General features: G+C 41.0%; 2 protein-coding genes across 2 annotated transcripts; both read left to right on the forward strand.

Moving 5' to 3' along the window:
- The first annotated feature begins 2,480 nt into the window (after positions 1 to 2,480).
- On the forward strand, positions 2,481 to 11,684 carry lgi3 (leucine-rich repeat LGI family, member 3). Its single transcript, XM_020631156.3, has 9 exons — positions 2,481 to 3,099; positions 3,900 to 3,971; positions 5,039 to 5,110; positions 6,436 to 6,507; positions 8,047 to 8,118; positions 8,376 to 8,545; positions 8,642 to 8,806; positions 8,889 to 8,979; positions 9,816 to 11,684. Exons 1-9 carry the CDS (start codon positions 2,897 to 2,899, stop codon positions 10,543 to 10,545), a joined length of 1,647 nt encoding a protein of 548 aa, XP_020486812.1. The 5' UTR covers positions 2,481 to 2,896; the 3' UTR covers positions 10,546 to 11,684.
- Positions 11,685 to 12,746: 1,062 nt separating this feature from the next.
- chmp7 (charged multivesicular body protein 7) lies at positions 12,747 to 17,076 on the forward strand. The gene is made up of 10 exons (XM_020631027.3): positions 12,747 to 13,313; positions 13,397 to 13,568; positions 13,896 to 14,081; positions 14,198 to 14,331; positions 15,363 to 15,411; positions 15,501 to 15,620; positions 15,718 to 15,816; positions 15,903 to 15,957; positions 16,036 to 16,269; positions 16,359 to 17,076. Exons 1-10 carry the CDS (start codon positions 13,051 to 13,053, stop codon positions 16,412 to 16,414), a joined length of 1,368 nt encoding a protein of 455 aa, XP_020486683.1. The 5' UTR covers positions 12,747 to 13,050; the 3' UTR covers positions 16,415 to 17,076.
- Positions 17,077 to 18,709: the final 1,633 nt, after the last annotated feature.

Consider the following 18,709-nt stretch of genomic DNA (forward strand, 5'->3'; position numbering starts at 1 on the left):
TAACTCTAAGCAAGAGTGTAAAAGCATATAAACCAAAAGTGTCACCAAGCACGTTTCCCAAAACAGTATTTAGACGGAAACCTATAATTTAGTTTGTATACTTGTATGCAGAGAATTTGGAGGATTAATCCTGGTAGCATTTCAGATTCCTGTGCCTCACACAGGGCATGTTCAGGCTCCCAGCTGCTGTCTCATGCTCTGTTTTCTATGCCATGCAATTATTCTGGTTCCCACCGGAGGTTAGTATTGGGTGGAGCTCAACAAGGAGTTAGCTGAGGCATTATCTGCTCCTCACTGGGCATAACTCACAAATACAGTCAGAAGTCGCATGCAAACAGAGTGCACCGAAGCACAAAAGAAAATAAACCATAAAAATAACTGCTGCACAGGAAACGGCATTGCAGGATAACTGGATAAGGCACAAAGAGACACCACCCATAATTCTGTTACTGATTCACGTGAGAAATGAAAAATGACTGCTGAGTACAGTAAGACTTTACAGATTTCAGTTCAGACACACACAACTCTTTGAACCCTTTCAGAGATAAACAGCAAGCTGATCCCTGGGCTAAGAAAACATCCAACAGATTTCAAATGAATCCCCTGAAGACATTCTGAGCCTTTTCCCTCTTTCACCCATCTAGATAATGCTTTTTATTTCATTTTATGGCTTGCAGTAGGCGTAAATCAAAGAAAATGGGACCATGACTTGAAAGAAAAAGAAAAAAAGAAATGAAGAAAGAAAGACAGAAAGAAAGACAAACAGAAAGACAGACAGAAAGACAGACAGAAAGAAAGACAAACAGAAAGACAAACAGAAAGACAAACAGAAAGACAAACAGAAAGACAGACAGAAAGAAAGAAAGAAAGAAAACATTTTAGGGGAAAACAAAATAAAACATTGTCTGTAGTGGTTGTCGGCTTTTGAATTGGTGCAAAATCTCTCCCACTGTGGATCTGACATATAGATGCATTATGATGCATGTCTGTTGCATCTCTGGGTGGGAACAATGGTCTAAAAAGTGGACAGTCAGTAGGTTTCAGGGTCTCATTCTCGTAACAACAGGTTTGTTGTGAGGGCAGGCTGGTAATGCCTGGCACTGAGGCTGCATCCTTGCAGTGGCCTCTCATTCCCACTGAGTGCACTGTCCGCCGCCATGGATGAACTTTGTTTTGTAGTCTGGAGCGCCCTCTGGTGGCGGAAGCCTGAGTCACTTGGTAAAATAGGTTTTTTTAAGTGTCCTGTGGTAAATGTGCTACTTATTTGATGTTTTAAAATGTAACAATTCAAAGAAAGAAAGCAACATTTGATGGAATTAATTTTCTAAAATACCATCCTTCCTTCAAGTACAAAACAGATAGAGTTAAAAAATAGAGTAAATTCTTTCACATTGTCTCTGCAGACATTTACATTTATTTGAATCAAAAGTTAGAGAACATCACCAGTTGTATGCATGTAGATCTTGTAAAAGTTGTACAACATCTTTGTTACACTACCTGAGCCTTAGAAATTAAAAATGGTGACGTCATCGGGGTTGTCTATCATTCAACTTGGTCAATTCAACTCAATTCAAACTACTTTATTAATCCCTCTTGGTGCAATTGGTGTGGAGCAGCTTGTACACATGAGAAAGAAACACAAACTGTCTTGTTATGAAACAAGAGATCATTTTATAAACTTTAGGCAGATGTTTGAGAGGTGCGTGTTTCCCAGGAAAGACGGGTCAACACCCTGCTGAGTTGCATTATGGGAACTGTAGGGACTAGAGAAGATGGTAATACTAAAAACTATAAGTTAGGATAAGTTTTCTTCTGTTGTATCGAATCAGACCATTCCTTATTCATCATAAATCTGTGCCATGCAGAAGTAAACAACAATATTAAACTTCTACGATCCACTTATCTCTGGTTCAGAACAGAAATATCATTTTTATCTCTGATTTACCTCTATATATGCATTGAAGGACATATTTTTGCAGACACAAACAAGTAATGTTTCTCTTTGGAGAATGCCTCAGCATTTGTTGCTGTAAAGAAAGAAACTGCCAGAACATAAACACCTCCCACACAAACATGGCCTCTTACAGTATATGCACAGTATATGCACAGGACACAACACACACACACACACACACACACACACACACACACACACACACACACACACACACACACACACACACACACACACACACAACAACAACAACAACCAAAGAGCACATCAACTGCCTACTTGTGTCATTTCTTCTGCATGGGTTCAACAGAGGCGTCAGCAACAAAAGATCATAAATAAGCATTAAAGAATTAGATATTTGTTTTGCAGCTAAATACATCCTGAAGATTGGACAACACCCTGAACCACAGTGGCCACATTTTGAACAAAACAGTCTCCCTGCATCTTTTCTCTGTTTCTTCCTCGGTTGCTCTCATGACTGCAGCACCCTGACAAGACTTCACCCTGATAAGAGCTCTGCAGAACCCAGCAGTATAATCTTCCATCTGCACTAATGTGAGCCTTTAACCCTGTTCCTCTTCAACCTCTCTCTCTTCATTTTGTTTTAGGCTTTACTGCTTGTGCAATAGTCAATAATTCATAGTCAGCGACGTTGCCTACAGGTCCTGGTGCAGAGAAAGCAGCTCAGCTCGTCATTCCTGCAGTGTGCACTCTAGCAGCAGCTCCTGAGAGAGATACAGAGAAAGCTCGCACGGATTCAAGGAAGCTGCACACCGAGGACACACAGGACGAGCCTCACTCCCCCTCCCCTGCTTTCTCTCTCATGCTGTCTCTTCCAGCCCTGCGCTCAGCATTATCAGAGCTGCTGGTGTAGTAGGCAGGCTGATCACTGCCTCCAAACAAGCCACTTTTCACACAGGAGAAACTTCAAGAAGCTAAAGGATGCTGGATCCCAAACAGAGATGGATCAGGCTGATCTGCTTGTCGCTCCTATGTCTGTGTCTCTGCCTGCCGAGGGAATCGAACGCCAGGAGAGCCCCCAAGATCCCCCGCTGTCCTGCGACCTGCTCCTGCACCAAAGACAGTGCCTTCTGTGTGGACACCAAGGCCATCCCTAAGAGCTTCCCACCAGGAATCATCTCTCTGTGAGTGCAACGTTTGTGTCTGTGTGCTCACCGCAAGCATCTTTTCCTAACCTGTATGAGGTCTCAGCAGTGTGCAGGCTGGTACAGATGGCTACATCACTGATGTCACCCTACATTATGTAATGAAGCATGAATCCCTGCTTGTCTTTTAATAGCTAAACGTGAAGACAGGTAGTTCTCTTGCTGATGTTTTCTTCAAGCATCCTTTCTTAACAGTTGCAGGGAGTTATTCCAGACCACATTCCAAAAAAAGTATAAAAAAAAGATGTGCCTTTACTATTCCATTTGTTGAACTTATTTGAGGGATCACAGCGGTATAATCCTGTCGAGCTCCAGGGAGGGACACTAACAATAGATTCTCTCACTGCAGGAGACCAGCTTCTCCTCTGAGAGATTTAATCTTTACGAGGATAACAAGATATGTTCAATCAAGTGAGCACAAAGGATTAAAAACAGGGGAGGTTATCTTATACTGAGAAGGTTACAGAGTGCGCCTTTACATCTGATGTTGGATTGCATTTAGAGTTGAACAGTCAAGGGAATAACAGAGCACAGTCTGGTTGAGGTGCCCTCGTTTAGAGAACAGAGAAGAAGTGAAGAAGAAACTTATGTGTCCCAGTTTCTAAAAGATTTCCCCTCCCTTAAGAGAGGGGGGGGGGGGCTTCAGGAGACTTAAGAATGACTTAACAGATCTGTGGATGACACATGAAACACATGACGTCATATACGTTTCAGCTATGGCTCAGTCTGTGTCATCATGGCAACACGTCGTGATAACTAAACTTCTTTTTTCTTAACAGGACGATGGTGAATGCAGCCTTTACTACAATCCCAGAGGGAGCTTTCTCACACCTTCACCTGCTGCAGTTCCTGTGAGTGTCCCCACCCACAACACATCATTTTTCTAAAACATCATTAACTTTTAATTCTCCATCAAACCATGTCTGTGGTGGTCTCTATGGTAAAAAGAATGTAGATTTTTAAAAAATGGTCTCACACTTTGTGTTTTCACTGAGCTGAAGTTGCAAACATCTCTTGTTTAACAGTTACAATAAAAGTGACTTCAGCTACTAGAAGTGAATGGTTATTGAAAACAGTGGTGACATAGCAGTAATAAGAGTTGAGTGTCTCTGTATCAGTGTCATAGCCGATCACTGACTCCCTTCAGTTCAGCTCTGCAGGACAAAGAGACGTTTATCTCCTCAAATGCAATCATGAGCGTGTGCTCATGTCCCAGCAAGTGTTTTTGTTTGTCTGTGTATGAGTTTAAAAGAGAAATCTACTTATCGACATAAGATCAGTTGGATTTAATCTGAAGGTTTAATATGATCGAGACTAGAACACAGTTTTTCACTTATTTAAAAGGAAATTTCGACATTTTCTCAGAGACACGTGGAAAAGATTTTTTTTAGATATTCACATCGGTTGTTTTGATGTTGATCTCTAGTTTCACTGTATAAAGCCCCTTTATACAGGGACCTTTTGAGGAACTATGTGCATTTTGACTGCAGGAACCAGGGTCTAAATCACAGTAAGATCTGGGGTAAAAGATCTACCCCTAAAAAAGAAAGAGGGGGGGGGAGTACTTTCTAAAGCCCCTTTTCAACCAAAACTGTCCAAGGAACTAATTCCTGTGGCCCTTGGTTCAAATTCAAATTCAAAAAACTTTATTTGTCCCCGGGGGGCATATCAAAGGCACAGAGCAGTAAATTAACGACAGTGCAGATAGACTAAAAATGTAAACCAAAAATATAAAGTGTCAACATGTCAGCATTTCCACGGCTGCCTGAAGTTCCAGGAAGATTGTACAAATCAGACTGTATTGAATTAAAAATGGATTCATTGATTAACAATGGGAGTGAGCCGAGTGCTGTGTTTAGTGTGTCTCCAGTGGAAAAGGGGGGCTTTTGACTTGATGGTTTTTTCCTCTTCTTTGCAGGTTATTGAACTCCAATACATTCACCATGATTGCTGATGATGCCTTTGCTGGTCTGTCTCACCTGCAGTACCTGTAAGTGTATTACCTTATCATGAGCTACTGACACACAGTGTATTTTTGCTTGAAGTCACTGCCTTTCGTCAATCTTTTCACAAAACTATTAATAAAAAACACTTTATGGAGTTTGATGCATGTACAACAGTGTTTCTTTTATTGAAGAGCAGTTTGAACGTGAACGTTTGCAGCATTTGAGAAACCGCTTTTACACTCTTTTTTATCTTCTATTACAAATAGAAAAGGATTCACTGTAAAATACAACCTTGCTTTCAGGAGTTTAGGTGATACAAGCTTACTTGGTTGAACATTATAGTATAGTACCAACCAATATGTTTGATTGCTTTATCTGAAGTGAAGTTAAACTTTCTTCAAAGGAAATATTTGTGCAGACTTTCAACTTTGCTCTACCTCTACACACCTCTGTTTATTATTGTGTATGATAACTGTAATCTTAGTGAGTTTATTTCTTTAATAGTGAGTCATCTTTTAATCTTTTATTGTGAAGTACTTTGTGATGTCTGCTCATGAAAGGTGCTATGTAATCAACTTTACTTACTGTAATACATCTAACTCGAGGCTGCACTATGGCAAAAAACATCAGAAGAAAAAATACAAATAAATCCTGACAGCGAGCATATTGCCTCTACAGTGTGATAAAGCTGATTCTGCCATTCTGGGAATTGATGGGCTTTAGAAACTAGTTAGCTGATTGCTTGTGCAGCTCTCTGTGATGGCAGCGACCTCAGGCTGCTCGCTGTGTGGCTCTTGGCTGCGGACCAGCCATCAGGCCTCTCTGCATCACTGCCACTACTGTTGCTACCCGCTGTGCATACTAATAAAGTCATGTTTTCATATCCAGACACCTCTAGGGACTGCACGTGCAGGATGTTCTCATGTATCAATAGACAAAACTGAGCTAGGATCAAATGCTGCTGACACATTTGTAAATCTCACTGCATGCAGTCTTATTTTTAACTCAGTAATCAAAAGCAGGAAATTTGCTTTCAACGTAAGGAGTCATTTATTTATTTATTTTTTAATTCTTTCTTCCAATCATTTAATGGGTCAATAGGATCATTCAGTACAAAAACTAGACATGTATCTGCACTGTACTTCCTCATTTCTTCTCATGTTATTCCTGATGCTTTTCAGTTTCTCATCAGTCATCCAACAGATGCAGACTTTGCAGTTACAGAAATAATTTCTGCTTGTAGTCATGCTCCTTTCATATCATGCACTGACAGCACTAGCATCTTGCAAAATAAAACAATATTATATCATGCAGGCTGAATTCCAGACTGTGTCATTACTGCGTGACATCTGAAGTGTTCTTTTCACAGGTTCATTGAGAATAACGACATCCAGGCTCTCTCTAAGTACACCTTCAGAGGACTCAAATCCCTGACTCACCTGTAAGTATTCTGTTATACTAACAAGAGAACCTGAGTATCCGGTAAGTTGACAGTGGGATAAAAGAAGAAGACAGCAGGATAATGTCATACAGAGGGTGAAAGATAGTTAAAGGTCACATATAATGCAAAATACAATTTACAATGTTTTCCAATACTAGTATGTGTCCCTAGTCGACAAAAGTCCGTCCTCTACGTTTTTTGCCTGCTCCACTTTTTAGAAAATGTGTGCTCAAACAGGCTGTTCGGAGATGTTCCCTTTGTGACATCACAAAGGGCAGTAACGCCCTCCCAAAGGTGGGTGACGCTCCAAAAACTAGGTGTTTGTTCTGTCCTCTGAATCTGCCTTCCAGTGTTACCAACAGTAAGGAAAGCAGCTATTGGCTGTCCTAAAAGTCGCTAGAAGTTGCTAAATGATGCCATCACCTAATTTGCATAATTTGCCATTTACCAAATATGAACTACAATTATTTTTTCTCGTTTCATGACTTTAATGCTTAGACCCACTTTACATAAATCAATTTTTTTCCTGTATTGTTAAATGTTAGAATATCAAATTTAATCAAAAGACTGTGCGAGTCAAATACAGTGTTTTATTTTTATGTGAAAGTGAAGAAACATTTACTCGTAGCTCTGTAAACCAGGGCGGGAACAGTCTGGACGCAGTGTGGTTTGGGTCTCCTCTCTGCTTTGACTGCAGCTGGGTCTGCTGCGTGAGGCTAGACTGACAGCCTGTGAGTGCTTTTGGAAGGGGGAGGGGCTCATGGCAGCACCCGCTGCTCGTTGAGGACAGTAACTGCAGAGCAATACGTGCTTTCACGTCAGTTTCTAACACCAAAAAAGTCTCCAATAACACCAGAAAAAGTTGCTAGATTTGTCGCTAGTAGCTTTTGACAAAAAAGTCACCAAGAGGATTTTCAAAGTTGCCAGATTAGCGAGAAAGTCACTAAGTTGGCAACACTGCTGCCTTCTCACCATAAACAATTGGGCATGGAGCGAGTAAGCCCAAGCCACCCAAGACCTTCGTGGTCAAACACAACTCATTTAAAGCTACAGACACAGAAACAGCCTGTTCTAAGAAGAGCTGAAATAGAGGGCTTTATAGGCATGATCAAATACAGGATAAAAGTGGATTTTTGGCTAAAAACTTCACAGACATGTTTTGGAAAGCTCTGAGACTATTTTAAACTTATTAAAAAGGAGTATAATATGTGACCTTTAAAGGAAGAATTGTGGTAAGAGGTGAAACTGACACCAAAGGGCAGTGAATAAATACATTTACCTTTTTAGGGGCATTTTATAGTCTTCAGTTAATCAGATATTGTGAGGCATCACTGTATGATTGTTTTCAAATATTGCAGAATCCCTGAATCATGATATTATCATTATCATGGGCGACGTAAAGAATCGCGTATCAGATAGTAACCAACCCCCGTGATTAGTTTGCACAACAGACTAGTTAGTTGATGCTAAAATATTTTTAAAACAAGATGGAAAATGATGAATAAAATTAACAGACAATTATTTCTATATTTTTTCCAGATCTCTGTCGAACAACAACCTGCAGCAGCTGCCGAGAGATCTCTTCAAACACCTTGACATCCTTACAGATTTGTAAGTGTGCCCTCTCTCAAAACAAAGCAGCATCTTCACATCCCGAGGGCTTTGACTCCACAGTCTGTCACTACAAAACACTGCTTGGCTGAATCTCCTGTGGGATTTAAGAGAGTCCTGAACTCTGCCAAACTGCCTGTCCCTACTGTCACATTCTTTTGTCTGCTGTGTTCTTTTTGTAAGGTTTTAGAGTATTTATGTTTCAGCTCTTGAGATCTATGCTGATATATTTCTCACTTCCCCCCTCTGTTACTCAGAGACCTGCGGGGAAACTCTTTCCGCTGTGACTGTAAAATCAAGTGGCTGGTGGACTGGATGGAGAAGACCAACACCTCAGTTCCTGCGATCTACTGTGCCAGCCCCTTTGAATTCCAGGGACGCAGGATCCATGACCTTGCACCACGAGACTTCAACTGCATAAGCGCAGGTCTCACCTCGTCTCTTTCCAGTTAATTGCTAAAGTGGTTGACAAAGCAGATCTTCTTGGTTAATGGGAATTGTGATTGTGCTTTGTTTCTTATAGATTTCGCTGTTTATGAGACCTTCCGTTTCCACTCTGTGTCAGTGGAGTCCTACGAGTTCAATGGGGATCAGTTTGTTGCCTTTGCTCAGCCTGATTCAGGGTTCTGCACCCTGTATGTGTGGGATCATGTGGAGATGGTCTTCAGGCAGTTTCATAACATAACCTGTAAGTTTCTGTCGATACAAGCATGAATATTTGACCATTATATGTGTCCAAACTGCATCTTGATTGCTTCTTCTCTCTGCAGCTCGCTCAGCTGTGTACTGCAAACCTGTGGTGATCACAGACGGTCTTTACATGGTTGTGGCTCAACTTTTTGGTGGATCTCATATCTACAAGTAAGGCTTACCTTGTAACCTGATAAATTCCTCCAGCTTATCAAGAAACCATGACTCTATAAAGTTGCTATAGACTCCTCTGTGGTGCCCCCAGTGGTGACAATTAATTATTGCCGAATTATCGTACATTTGGCCTTTTCTGCAATTATTGATCGTACATCGCACAGAGGGCAAAATCATGGTACAAATACGATAGTTAGCGTACATCTGGCAACACTGGTTGTACTTACTCTCAGATGTATGTTGCTTAGGAAAAAAGCGTACGCTAAATGAAATTGTAACATTGTAATTTCTTAAATTTTTGCCATGTAGTCGAGAGTTGTGTGAGGCGATAAACACTAATATTACTTCTTTGTGCAAAAAAAGGAAAGAAAAACTAGTCTGACTCTATATAAAACATCTAGCAGCCACAACTGTTAAACCTTTAACCTTTAATGCACAAAAATTAAGGAAGGTTTGACTGTTATTGCATTCTCTTTCTTGTCTGGGAACAGCAATTTTTAATTCTCAGCAAATTGCCTAGCGACTGCTCTCTGCCAAGTAATAGTCGGCCAAATAAAACATCAGATTTTCGTTTTTATTCCTCTGTTTTTATATGTTAAAAATATGAGGGTTGGTGGATAGAGCCTAGCTTATTCCATCTGTTTTCAGTGTAATACTAAGCTTAGCTAATCGGCATTTTGCTGTAGCATGATACTGTATAATTTTCTGTGATGAGGCCAACTGGTAACAATCACACTCTCAGAATTCAAACAAGTAAAGTCCTAAAATACTAATTATGACTTTAATCATGAACTAACTTTAGGAAAACTATAACAGCCTTTGTGTTACCACAGGTGGGAAGAGGACCCACAACGCTTTGTTAAGATCCAAGACATTGACACCACCCGTGTTAGGAAGCCAAACTTCGTGGACACCTTCCAGATCGATGGGGAGTGGTACTTTGTGGTGGCAGACAGCTCCAAAGCAGGCTCAACCAGCATTTATCGCTGGAACAGCAATGGCTTCTACTACCACCAGTCCCTCCACCCCTGGCATCGGGACACCCATGTGGAGTTCCTTGATGTTGGAGGAAAGCCTCACCTGATCCTCTCCAGCGCCTCTCAGCCTCCGGTGGTTTACCAGTGGAACCGAAACCAGAAGCAGTTTGCTTTCTTCTCCCAGATAACAGAGCTGGCTGACGTGCAGATGGTGAAGCACTTCTGGGTGAGGAAGGTTCTCTACCTTTGCCTGACGCGCTTCATAGGTGACTCCAAGATCCTGCGCTGGGAGGGGCAGCGCTTCGTGGAGATCCAGACTCTTCCGTCTCGTGGCTCGATGGCGGTGTATCCTTTCACAGTGGGCCTCCGGCAGTACCTCATCCTGGGAAGTGACTTCTCTTTCTCCAGAGTTTACCTGTGGGATGACCTCACTCAGCGCTTTCAGCCATTCCAGGAGCTCAACATGAGGGCCCCGCGGGCGTTCAGCCTGGTCTCTGTTGACAACAAGGACATCCTGCTGGCTGCAAGCTTCAAAGGCAACACCCTGGCCTACCAGCACCTGGTGGTGGATCTCAGTGCAAAGTAGACATGTACAGTAGACATGTTTGCAGAGTAAAAGAAGGTGTTTCCGAGTATATTTCAACATGTGCCAAATAAACGAGAGACTGCAAGATGTTTAAGCCATGTAACTAAAGGTCTGCTGTTTCAAGCGTGTAAAAGCTAGGCTACTAATTAAATAATTTAACTATTATATGCACTATCCCGTAACATCTGAATGAAGTGATGTGATAACACACAGCATCAGCAACATGCCAACACAAGTGTCTTGTCACTGCCGCATCACCGCTTCTGTATTGCATAAAATATATCCAGGCCAATATTTTTGAAAGAAATGTCTTGTATATTGTGCTTTGATAATGTGAAAACGATGTGCATGTGCAGCTTCTGACTGATTCGCTGGATGAGACAGGATATCAGAAATGATTAAAACTTCTGAGGTTCATAGGTTACCCTGTGTAGGTCATTTGTGTAGAATATTGCATGTGATGGTTCAAATCATAAAACTATGTAAAACAAGCAATACTAACCATGGCAATACTTTAGATCTTTGATTGTTTTTATCTTTATAAAGGAGATACCTCTGAATCTGTTTTGGTTGTAACAGATGTAATGTTCATTCTGCAGTAAAAACAGGGGATCAGAGCCAACATGAGGAAAGAGCAACATGAAGCCTCGAAATGAACTGAATATTTATGTCTGTTTTTTTGCCATATGACTTTATATTCTAAAGATTTATAATCTGATTTTGTTTTAATGACCAAACCCAAAAAAACGTCACCAAACTTCCTGACATTGGCGTAGATCTTGTAAAGTGTACCTTACTAATGTGGAAATGATATGCATGTGCATCTACGAATTTATTCACTTGATGGGACTGGGTATTAGAACTGACTGCAAAACTAATGGGTAGAAATTTAGGCAGCAGCATATAGCTGCTGCCTAAATTTGGGTTTTTGACTAAAAGAAATGGGAAAGTGTTGGTGATGAGGGGATTTGTGGGAGCTATAACAAGATCGGAGTATTATTAAAGTTATATATGTTTTTCCAGTCCTCTTTTTTTAATGTAGATTCACAAACTGTGTTTTACTTTTTGCTGTGTATATTTGCACATGGAGAGTCTGGTGGGAAGAGGGAATGATTAAATGTAGTTGATGGTCCCTAAAACATCATGGTTCTTTGTTAATCTGACTGCAATTTACATATCAACCCCCCTGAACTACACTACTGCAGCCACAATCAGCTTCTCTATAACTAAAGTGCAAAGGAGTCTTGCAAAGATGTTACAATCTGCACTTGTATCTGCAGTTAAATATGGAAGATGGATGTATGATTCTATTTGTGATGTAGGCAAACAGTCATAGCACTAACCTAACTCAATGATCAGAATTAGTATTAATGTATCGTATTTTATGACGAGCAGTTTGTACTCACTTGCATGATTTCAGAAATAAGCGGGCGCTGAAATCTTATATTCCTTAAATCAGTGGTGTCCAAACTTTTTTCTTGCGGGCCAAAATTGTCGTGTTAGAATCGCTCGCGGGCCACAGGTTTTGTTTTTTAAAATATAGTTGAAAAAATAGTAAGGCTTTGTAGATCAGAATCAAAGGGCTCTCTAAAGAATCCCTTTAATAAAAGGAAATCAAATATTTAGATTTCTTCGTTCTACTTTATTTGTTTTTTTCTCAGAATCAAGCCTGTAATGTGGTTCATTTTTTTGGAAAAGCTTTCTGCATTTAGCTCAGGTCATTAAATGGTTAAACAACAGTCTGCTTGTTTGCAAAAAAATGTGGAAAATAGTAAAAGCTGTAGATTTTAAAATAAAACAACAACATACATGTTACTGAACATTTTCTATTTTAGGAGTATTGTTCAGCCCTTGTTAACATGAAAAAGAAAAATAAGATAATGCGCCAATCTTAATCAAGGCCTCGGGCCAAAATCTTCTGATTCTTCATTTGAAGTCAACGGCCGCAAAAAAATCCCCTCAAGGGCCGCAAATGGCCCTCGGGCCGCACTTTGGACACCCCTGCCTTAAATGTATATTTGAAAAAAAATGTGAAATGTCTTACGCCCAGATGCGCATTCACGACGCAGACACAATGTCCGCGAGCAGACGGCAGTGCACGTTCCGGGTACGCCTGTTTTAAGTTCTACGGTTTCTCGCAAGGGCGGAGTTAAGGCGTCTTCTCTTGTCGTCAGCCGTCACCGCCTTTTCCCGGTGTTTCTTGGTAGTAAAGCACGCGTCACCATGTGTTGTTTTTGTTGATATCTGAGACTTTAGCTCGTCTCGCCTCAGCAGGGTGAGGTTTACTTTCACAGCTGGTGGAGACATGTCGGCAACACCTCAGACTTTTCCCACATCAGACGATATTTCAGCTTAAATGTGAGTGTTGATATTTGTTTCGGGCAAAAGGTGAGTGTAGCTAAGCTAACGTTAGCTGTGTGACTCATTGGTGTGTCTTGTCTGCTGGGTCTAGATAAGATAATATAACCATTTCAAGGTAATAAAGGTTAAGACTGAGGTAATCAAATGTCCAAATCTACGAAAATGTCACTGCCACCTGAATGGGACGACGACGAAAGGATGAACTTCATGTTCTCCGACTTCAAGGAGAACCGAGAAGTTAACACGACGGACTGGGACAGTAAGATGGACTTCTGGACTTCTCTGATCATAAAAGCCTGCAGGGACCGAGGCACCGTGTGTGTCAGCCTGCATGAGCTGAATAAGAGCTTCAGGAGGAAAGAGAAATCCCCGCTGGGCTTGGGGACTGTCATCCAGTCTATGGCCAGGTGGGTGCTCTTATGTGACTTAACCTGTCACTGCTGTCTGATCTGAAGAGTCTGCTCTTACAATGTGTTTTATCTCGTGCCAGATGTGGTAAGATCCAGAGGGAGTCTGAGTTTGCTGCCAATGTGGACTGTGGCTGGCTGTCCTGGGGTGTTGGCCTGCTGCTGGTAAAGCCTCTGAAATGGACCTTCTCCACTCTTCTGGGAAGCAGCGGGGTGGCCATAGAGGAGTCCTTTGTTATCATTGAACTTGTCAAGGTTTGTCTAACTGAGCGACTACAATACAAGGTTATCAAACTGGAGCTGCCATACCTTTAGCATTGTTATCAGTTAATGCAGTAAGATTGTGTCGTTTATACACACACATACACTCACATTATCCATGCGTTTTTCAAACAAGTTAATGAGCTAACTTCATCATAGGACATTTAAAAGTAAACTGAAACTTAACATGCATTTCTAGTGAGTCAATGTCCTGATACAGCCGTGCTGAATGGTTTCTCTTTCAGTTTCTCTGACATTTCCAATGGAAAATAACGGTGACAGTAGCAGCTACTAGATACAAATGTGTCTTTTGTTTTGCAGGAGAAAGCAGCAGAATTACTCGGCGTGTACAGGAGCAGTGAATTTGCGAGCAGCTCCGTCGTTTCTTTTCAAGAGCTCTGCACTCTCTCCACTGATGTGTGCGCTGACGAGAGCACCCTGTGCATGGCTCTCCTGCAGCTACAGAGGGACAAACAAGTGACAGTTTCACTGCACGAAGGCGAAAAGGTAAAGAGATGACCATATCACGACCTGTTCTTTAGATGACATTAAAGGCATTTGTTGCAGATTACCTACCAGGAGAAAGCCTCCTTATGTTTCACGTTTGTGTGTCTTCATTACAGATTGTTAAGTTCTGTCAGCCTGGCCAGGATCGTGTTTCCCAGGTCAGTGAGGTGGATATGGGCATCTACCAGCTGCAGCGCAGTGAGAAGATGCTGGGAGAGCGGGTGGAGAAACTCGGCCTCGAGGCAGACAAGTAAACTAACTCAAACTTAAAGTAGAAAAAGAACTATTATTCAGTTATAATGTATGCAAGTAAACTATAAACAGCTGACTTGGAGCTAAGGATGTAGATCCATTAACTAATTAGAACATTGCTGCTTCAATCCCATCATGTCCACGTGTCCTTGGGCAAGAAAATGATCCCCAAATTGCTCCCTTTGGTTATTCAGTCAATTTCAGAGAGTGTTAAAAATGTGTGAATTAAATTAGGCACACTCACACTAGGCATAGTTCCCACTGAAGCACAGTTGTCGCCCTTCCCCAGTCCCCCGCTGGCTAGGACTCACATGTTGGGCCTGAGCATGGTTACCTCTTGTGCTGCACCTTTTTTTTCTCAAAGAGAGTAAATAGAAAGTTTGCAGTTTGCATAATCTGGTTGAAATTCATTTACACTTTTTTGAGCGCTTCAAAATCTGATCACCACTAAAGTGTGTCATGCAAGAGAGACGATAAAATCAAACACAATGCTCAGTTATCATTTTGACATTGAAGCAGCCTTGACTGATTCACAACGTCAACTCATGCTGAGGGACAAATGGGAAGAAAGTACTAATTCTGGTAGTTGTAAAATAGCAGGCAAAGACTATATTATAGTGGTACAGCCAATTGTCTCTAGGCTAGTCTAAGTATGGAGAACAACACAGAGAACATGAATGACCTTCTGACACTCCTGGACACTTCTCGATAATGCAAGACGGGCCTCGGTATTACGTCATGCCCACGTTGCGTTCCCGTGCTTGTGCATGAGCAAGCATACAGTGCTGAAGCCCACCTCTTCCAACTGTGCCAGGGCCAAGGAAGTGATGACACTGGGGGTCAAACGTGCTTGGACACGGTGCCTCGTGTGAGTGCACCTTTAGATCCTGATGAACATGGCTGGGACTTTGCATGCCAGCTTCTGCTTTTGTCTATGAATGTGCTTGAATGGATGTATTTTGGATTGAAGTGTAAAGTACAAACCATTTAGCAGCTTTGCTAAAGCTGCCATGCATTTTCCAAGTGCAGGTGTAAAGAGGAAGCAAGGATGCTGCTTCGGGAAGGAAAGAAATCCCAGGTACCATCAACCTTTTAACTGCAAAAACAAATCTATGCTACCAAACCCCATTGCACTGGGTTCATTGACAATGTCCCCTTTTCCCACAGGCACTGAGGTGTTTGAGAGGCCGCAAAAGGGTAGAAAAGAGAGCGGACAACTTGTGTGCTCAGCTGGAGTCCATCAGAGGAATCCTGGACAGAATAGCCCAGTCACAGACCGATAAGATGGTGAGAGTGCAGACATGAACGCTCTCTCTAGCAGATATCTGTGACACGGTTTGCAGTCACAATGTTTTAAATCTGTGCACACTGAATATGTTTGTAGGTTATGCAGACATATCAGGCTGGAGTGGCCGCTCTGAGACTTTCTCTCAAGGACGTGACGGTGGAACGTGCTGAGAACCTTGTGGATCAGATACAGGAGGTGATTCTTTGACATTTTTACATCCAATTATTTAAATGTAATCACACCCTTAACATCATAATTGACCTCTTCTTTGATTTAACCAGCTATGTGACACTCAAGATGAGGTGAACCGGACCATATCCAGCATGGCCAGTGCAGGTATGGTGAAACTGTCAGTGCCACAGTCTTTAATTGATTACAGGTATGAAGGAGGTCTAAGTGTGTTGTGTTTTGTAGATGAAGACGTGGATGAATTGGAGCAGGAGCTGAAATCTTTGATGGAAGAATCCAAACCGGATTCAATCTCAGACTTTCCTGATGTTCCAACAACAGATCTGCGACCTTCCCGGGAGGCGGGGCTTGCAGGTATGGACCTGCTGAGCTCTCTGTCTGCTGTACCTTACAGCACCATGGATATGACCGATGAGCAGCTGGAGGAAGAGTTGAATAAGTTAACACTTACAGATTCAGGTTTGTACTTTCAGGTTTCTTCTCTTTTTGTTCTCTATTCATTGTAAGATAAATGTTTTGACGTCACACACCTTCACCTCTCCGTCCAGGCTTTGAACAGAAGAAAACAACATCGCCAGCCAAGAGACTAGAGCCGGCACACTGAACGCACAAGCAAAGCATGGCAAGTCTGAAGCTCTGCATCAACATATCAAACTCTCCTGAAGCATTTCTGTGAACCGGAGTTCATAGCAGTTTCAAATCAAGCACTAGAAACTAAATGAATGACTTCTACAGTGACGTAATAGTTGTAAAATCTATTTCAGGATTTAAAAAAAAGAAGCACTTTCTGTTACCTAATAAAAACTACATCAAGATCTTTACTGTGGAGGCTTACCAAAACGTTTTAATAAATATATATTATTATTTTTTCTTTGTTAAATCATCAACTTGAAGTGTTTAGATTGACTCTGCCATCAAGATTCAAAAGGTCTCGAGTGAAAAAACATTTTAATGGTTTAAAATATTCTCTTTGGTATGCCGCCACCAGTGAAGCTTTTATTTTTTGCTATTATTGACAGTGAGAGAACAACTGTGTCTGTGTGTTAGTGTTTTAAAATGTGCTGTAAAGTGTACTCATTGGCCTTTTGACCTGTAAATATGAAAGTAAAGAGAGTGCTTTGCCAAATGAATGAATGATCTCATCAAATGAACCATATACAGTATTTAGTCCCACTGAAACATACTATATGTGTGAGGACAGAAAAGCCTTCCTTAAGTGAGTTTAATGAAATACGTTTCTCAAAATAAACATTTATTTTAATCAAATATATGCCTGGAGTGATTTGTCAGTTTCAGTGGCTGTGACGGAAACACCTTAACTACACTCCTTCCTCAATCTTGACAGTCATTGAATCCAGTAGTTGAATCCAGTTAAACTTGTGCCATGAAGCATTAATGTTCACACAAGATTAAGTTCAGAAAATTTTGCATATAATTGTTTCACCTCTCCAACTTTCAAATTTCACTACCAAATCTACAAAGTGCACCTTTAAAGTCTGAATCGATCAGTCAGCCCCTGGTTCATGAAACTCCTGTTTGATAGCATGGTTAATAAAGTCAGTTTAAACGTATTTTACTAATTAATCTTGTTAAAGAATAAAGATAATGCAGAGCCTCTACCATTATTTCCAGTCTATTGCTTCTACATCTTTTATGTGAATGCCTTCAGTGCTTTAGCCACCAGGGGTCGCTGTCCATCAAATAGATATTTTTGACTCAACCAGGTAAATGATCTGCTTCATTAGCTCTGTAGTAACTTAATAGTTTCACACAGCCGCTTCATATATCCATTGACTAAAATGAACACAACATAGCAGTAGTAACTGTGGTACTCGTACATACATGATATCATACCTTGATAATAAGTAAACTTCAGTTTTCTTAAGATCTCAACATGGTTTTCATATCTCTGAATAACCATGCTGATCTCCCCGCTGTTTAACAGATTCATTTTCACATCATTTCAAGACAAAGGTTGTTTTCTCGTGATAACATGGTAATTTTCAGGATAACTAGAAAACAAAGCATTTGGCTGCTCACTGCGATGGACAAGACCATGACATGCCGTGTTGTCATTGCCCACACTAAGGAGGTAAGTGAAGCCTATTTCTGATTGTTTTGTGCTTTTGAAACTTTGGGGATTCGAGATAAATCATTCAAGATCTTGAGAAAACAACAGGAAGTCACTGTTTTTACAGGAAAATTGAGAACATCAAACGTACGGATCAAATGATAAAGGTAAGAAATTCAGATGTGTTTCTTATCTACCTAAAACACACACACTTATAATGACACTAATTTAGATTACTTTTAACCAGTTTTTCCCTCTTAAGAAGATATTGTACTCTTGTTTTCATGAAGACCTGTTGTGGAAAGTTTATCAACTGTTTTTAAAATCATATTCTTCTGGATTCTCGTCCGGCTACGCAAACAGAACACTGGTCTTTGTGTGAAACTCTTGAATACATACGGCACAGTCCTGTGTAGTTGGTGTGATACTGATGGTATGGCCTGTTTGTCATTGACTTCCATCAATCAGCTTTTACTGTAAATGAGGACACCTAGTGGCCAACTGTCTGAACTGCATTCATGTTGGTATTCTTGGAAACATGCCTCATCTCTAAACAACATCTCTGTTCAGGTATAGCACACTCTAATGAGTCAATTTAACATGAACTAATGTCATTACTATAACCAATGTGATGGTACTGACAAATAATCCTTTGTACATACACTCCCCCCTTCTCTCCTTAGTACTCAGTTTTGAAGAACACTGTAACGAAACACTTCATTTCCAGCTAATCCAGCAGAGAAGTTGAGTGCTCACAGGATTTTGCCTTCACATCATTACTTTTCTTCTTACACCGAAGGCTTATTAGGCACGAGTGGGCACTTTACT

The sequence above is a fragment of the Labrus bergylta genome, chromosome 2 (assembly GCF_963930695.1).
Source record: "Labrus bergylta chromosome 2, fLabBer1.1, whole genome shotgun sequence".
NCBI classification, from domain to species: Eukaryota; Metazoa; Chordata; class Actinopteri; order Labriformes; family Labridae; genus Labrus; species Labrus bergylta.

Bases quoted from the DNA above. Each gene is read 5' to 3' on its own strand.
- lgi3 (XM_020631156.3), top strand. From the start codon at position 2,897: ATGCTGGATCCCAAACAGAGATGGATCAGGCTGATCTGCTTGTCGCTC. The intron at 3,100-3,899 runs GTGAGTGCAACG...TTTTCTTAACAG, and splicing joins CCACCAGGAATCATCTCTCT to GACGATGGTGAATGCAGCCT. The intron at 5,111-6,435 runs GTAAGTGTATTA...TTCTTTTCACAG, and splicing joins CTGTCTCACCTGCAGTACCT to GTTCATTGAGAATAACGACA.
- chmp7 (XM_020631027.3), top strand. From the start codon at position 13,051: ATGTCCAAATCTACGAAAATGTCACTGCCACCTGAATGGGACGACGAC. The intron at 13,314-13,396 runs GTGGGTGCTCTT...ATCTCGTGCCAG, and splicing joins GTCATCCAGTCTATGGCCAG to ATGTGGTAAGATCCAGAGGG. The intron at 13,569-13,895 runs GTTTGTCTAACT...TTTGTTTTGCAG, and splicing joins TTATCATTGAACTTGTCAAG to GAGAAAGCAGCAGAATTACT.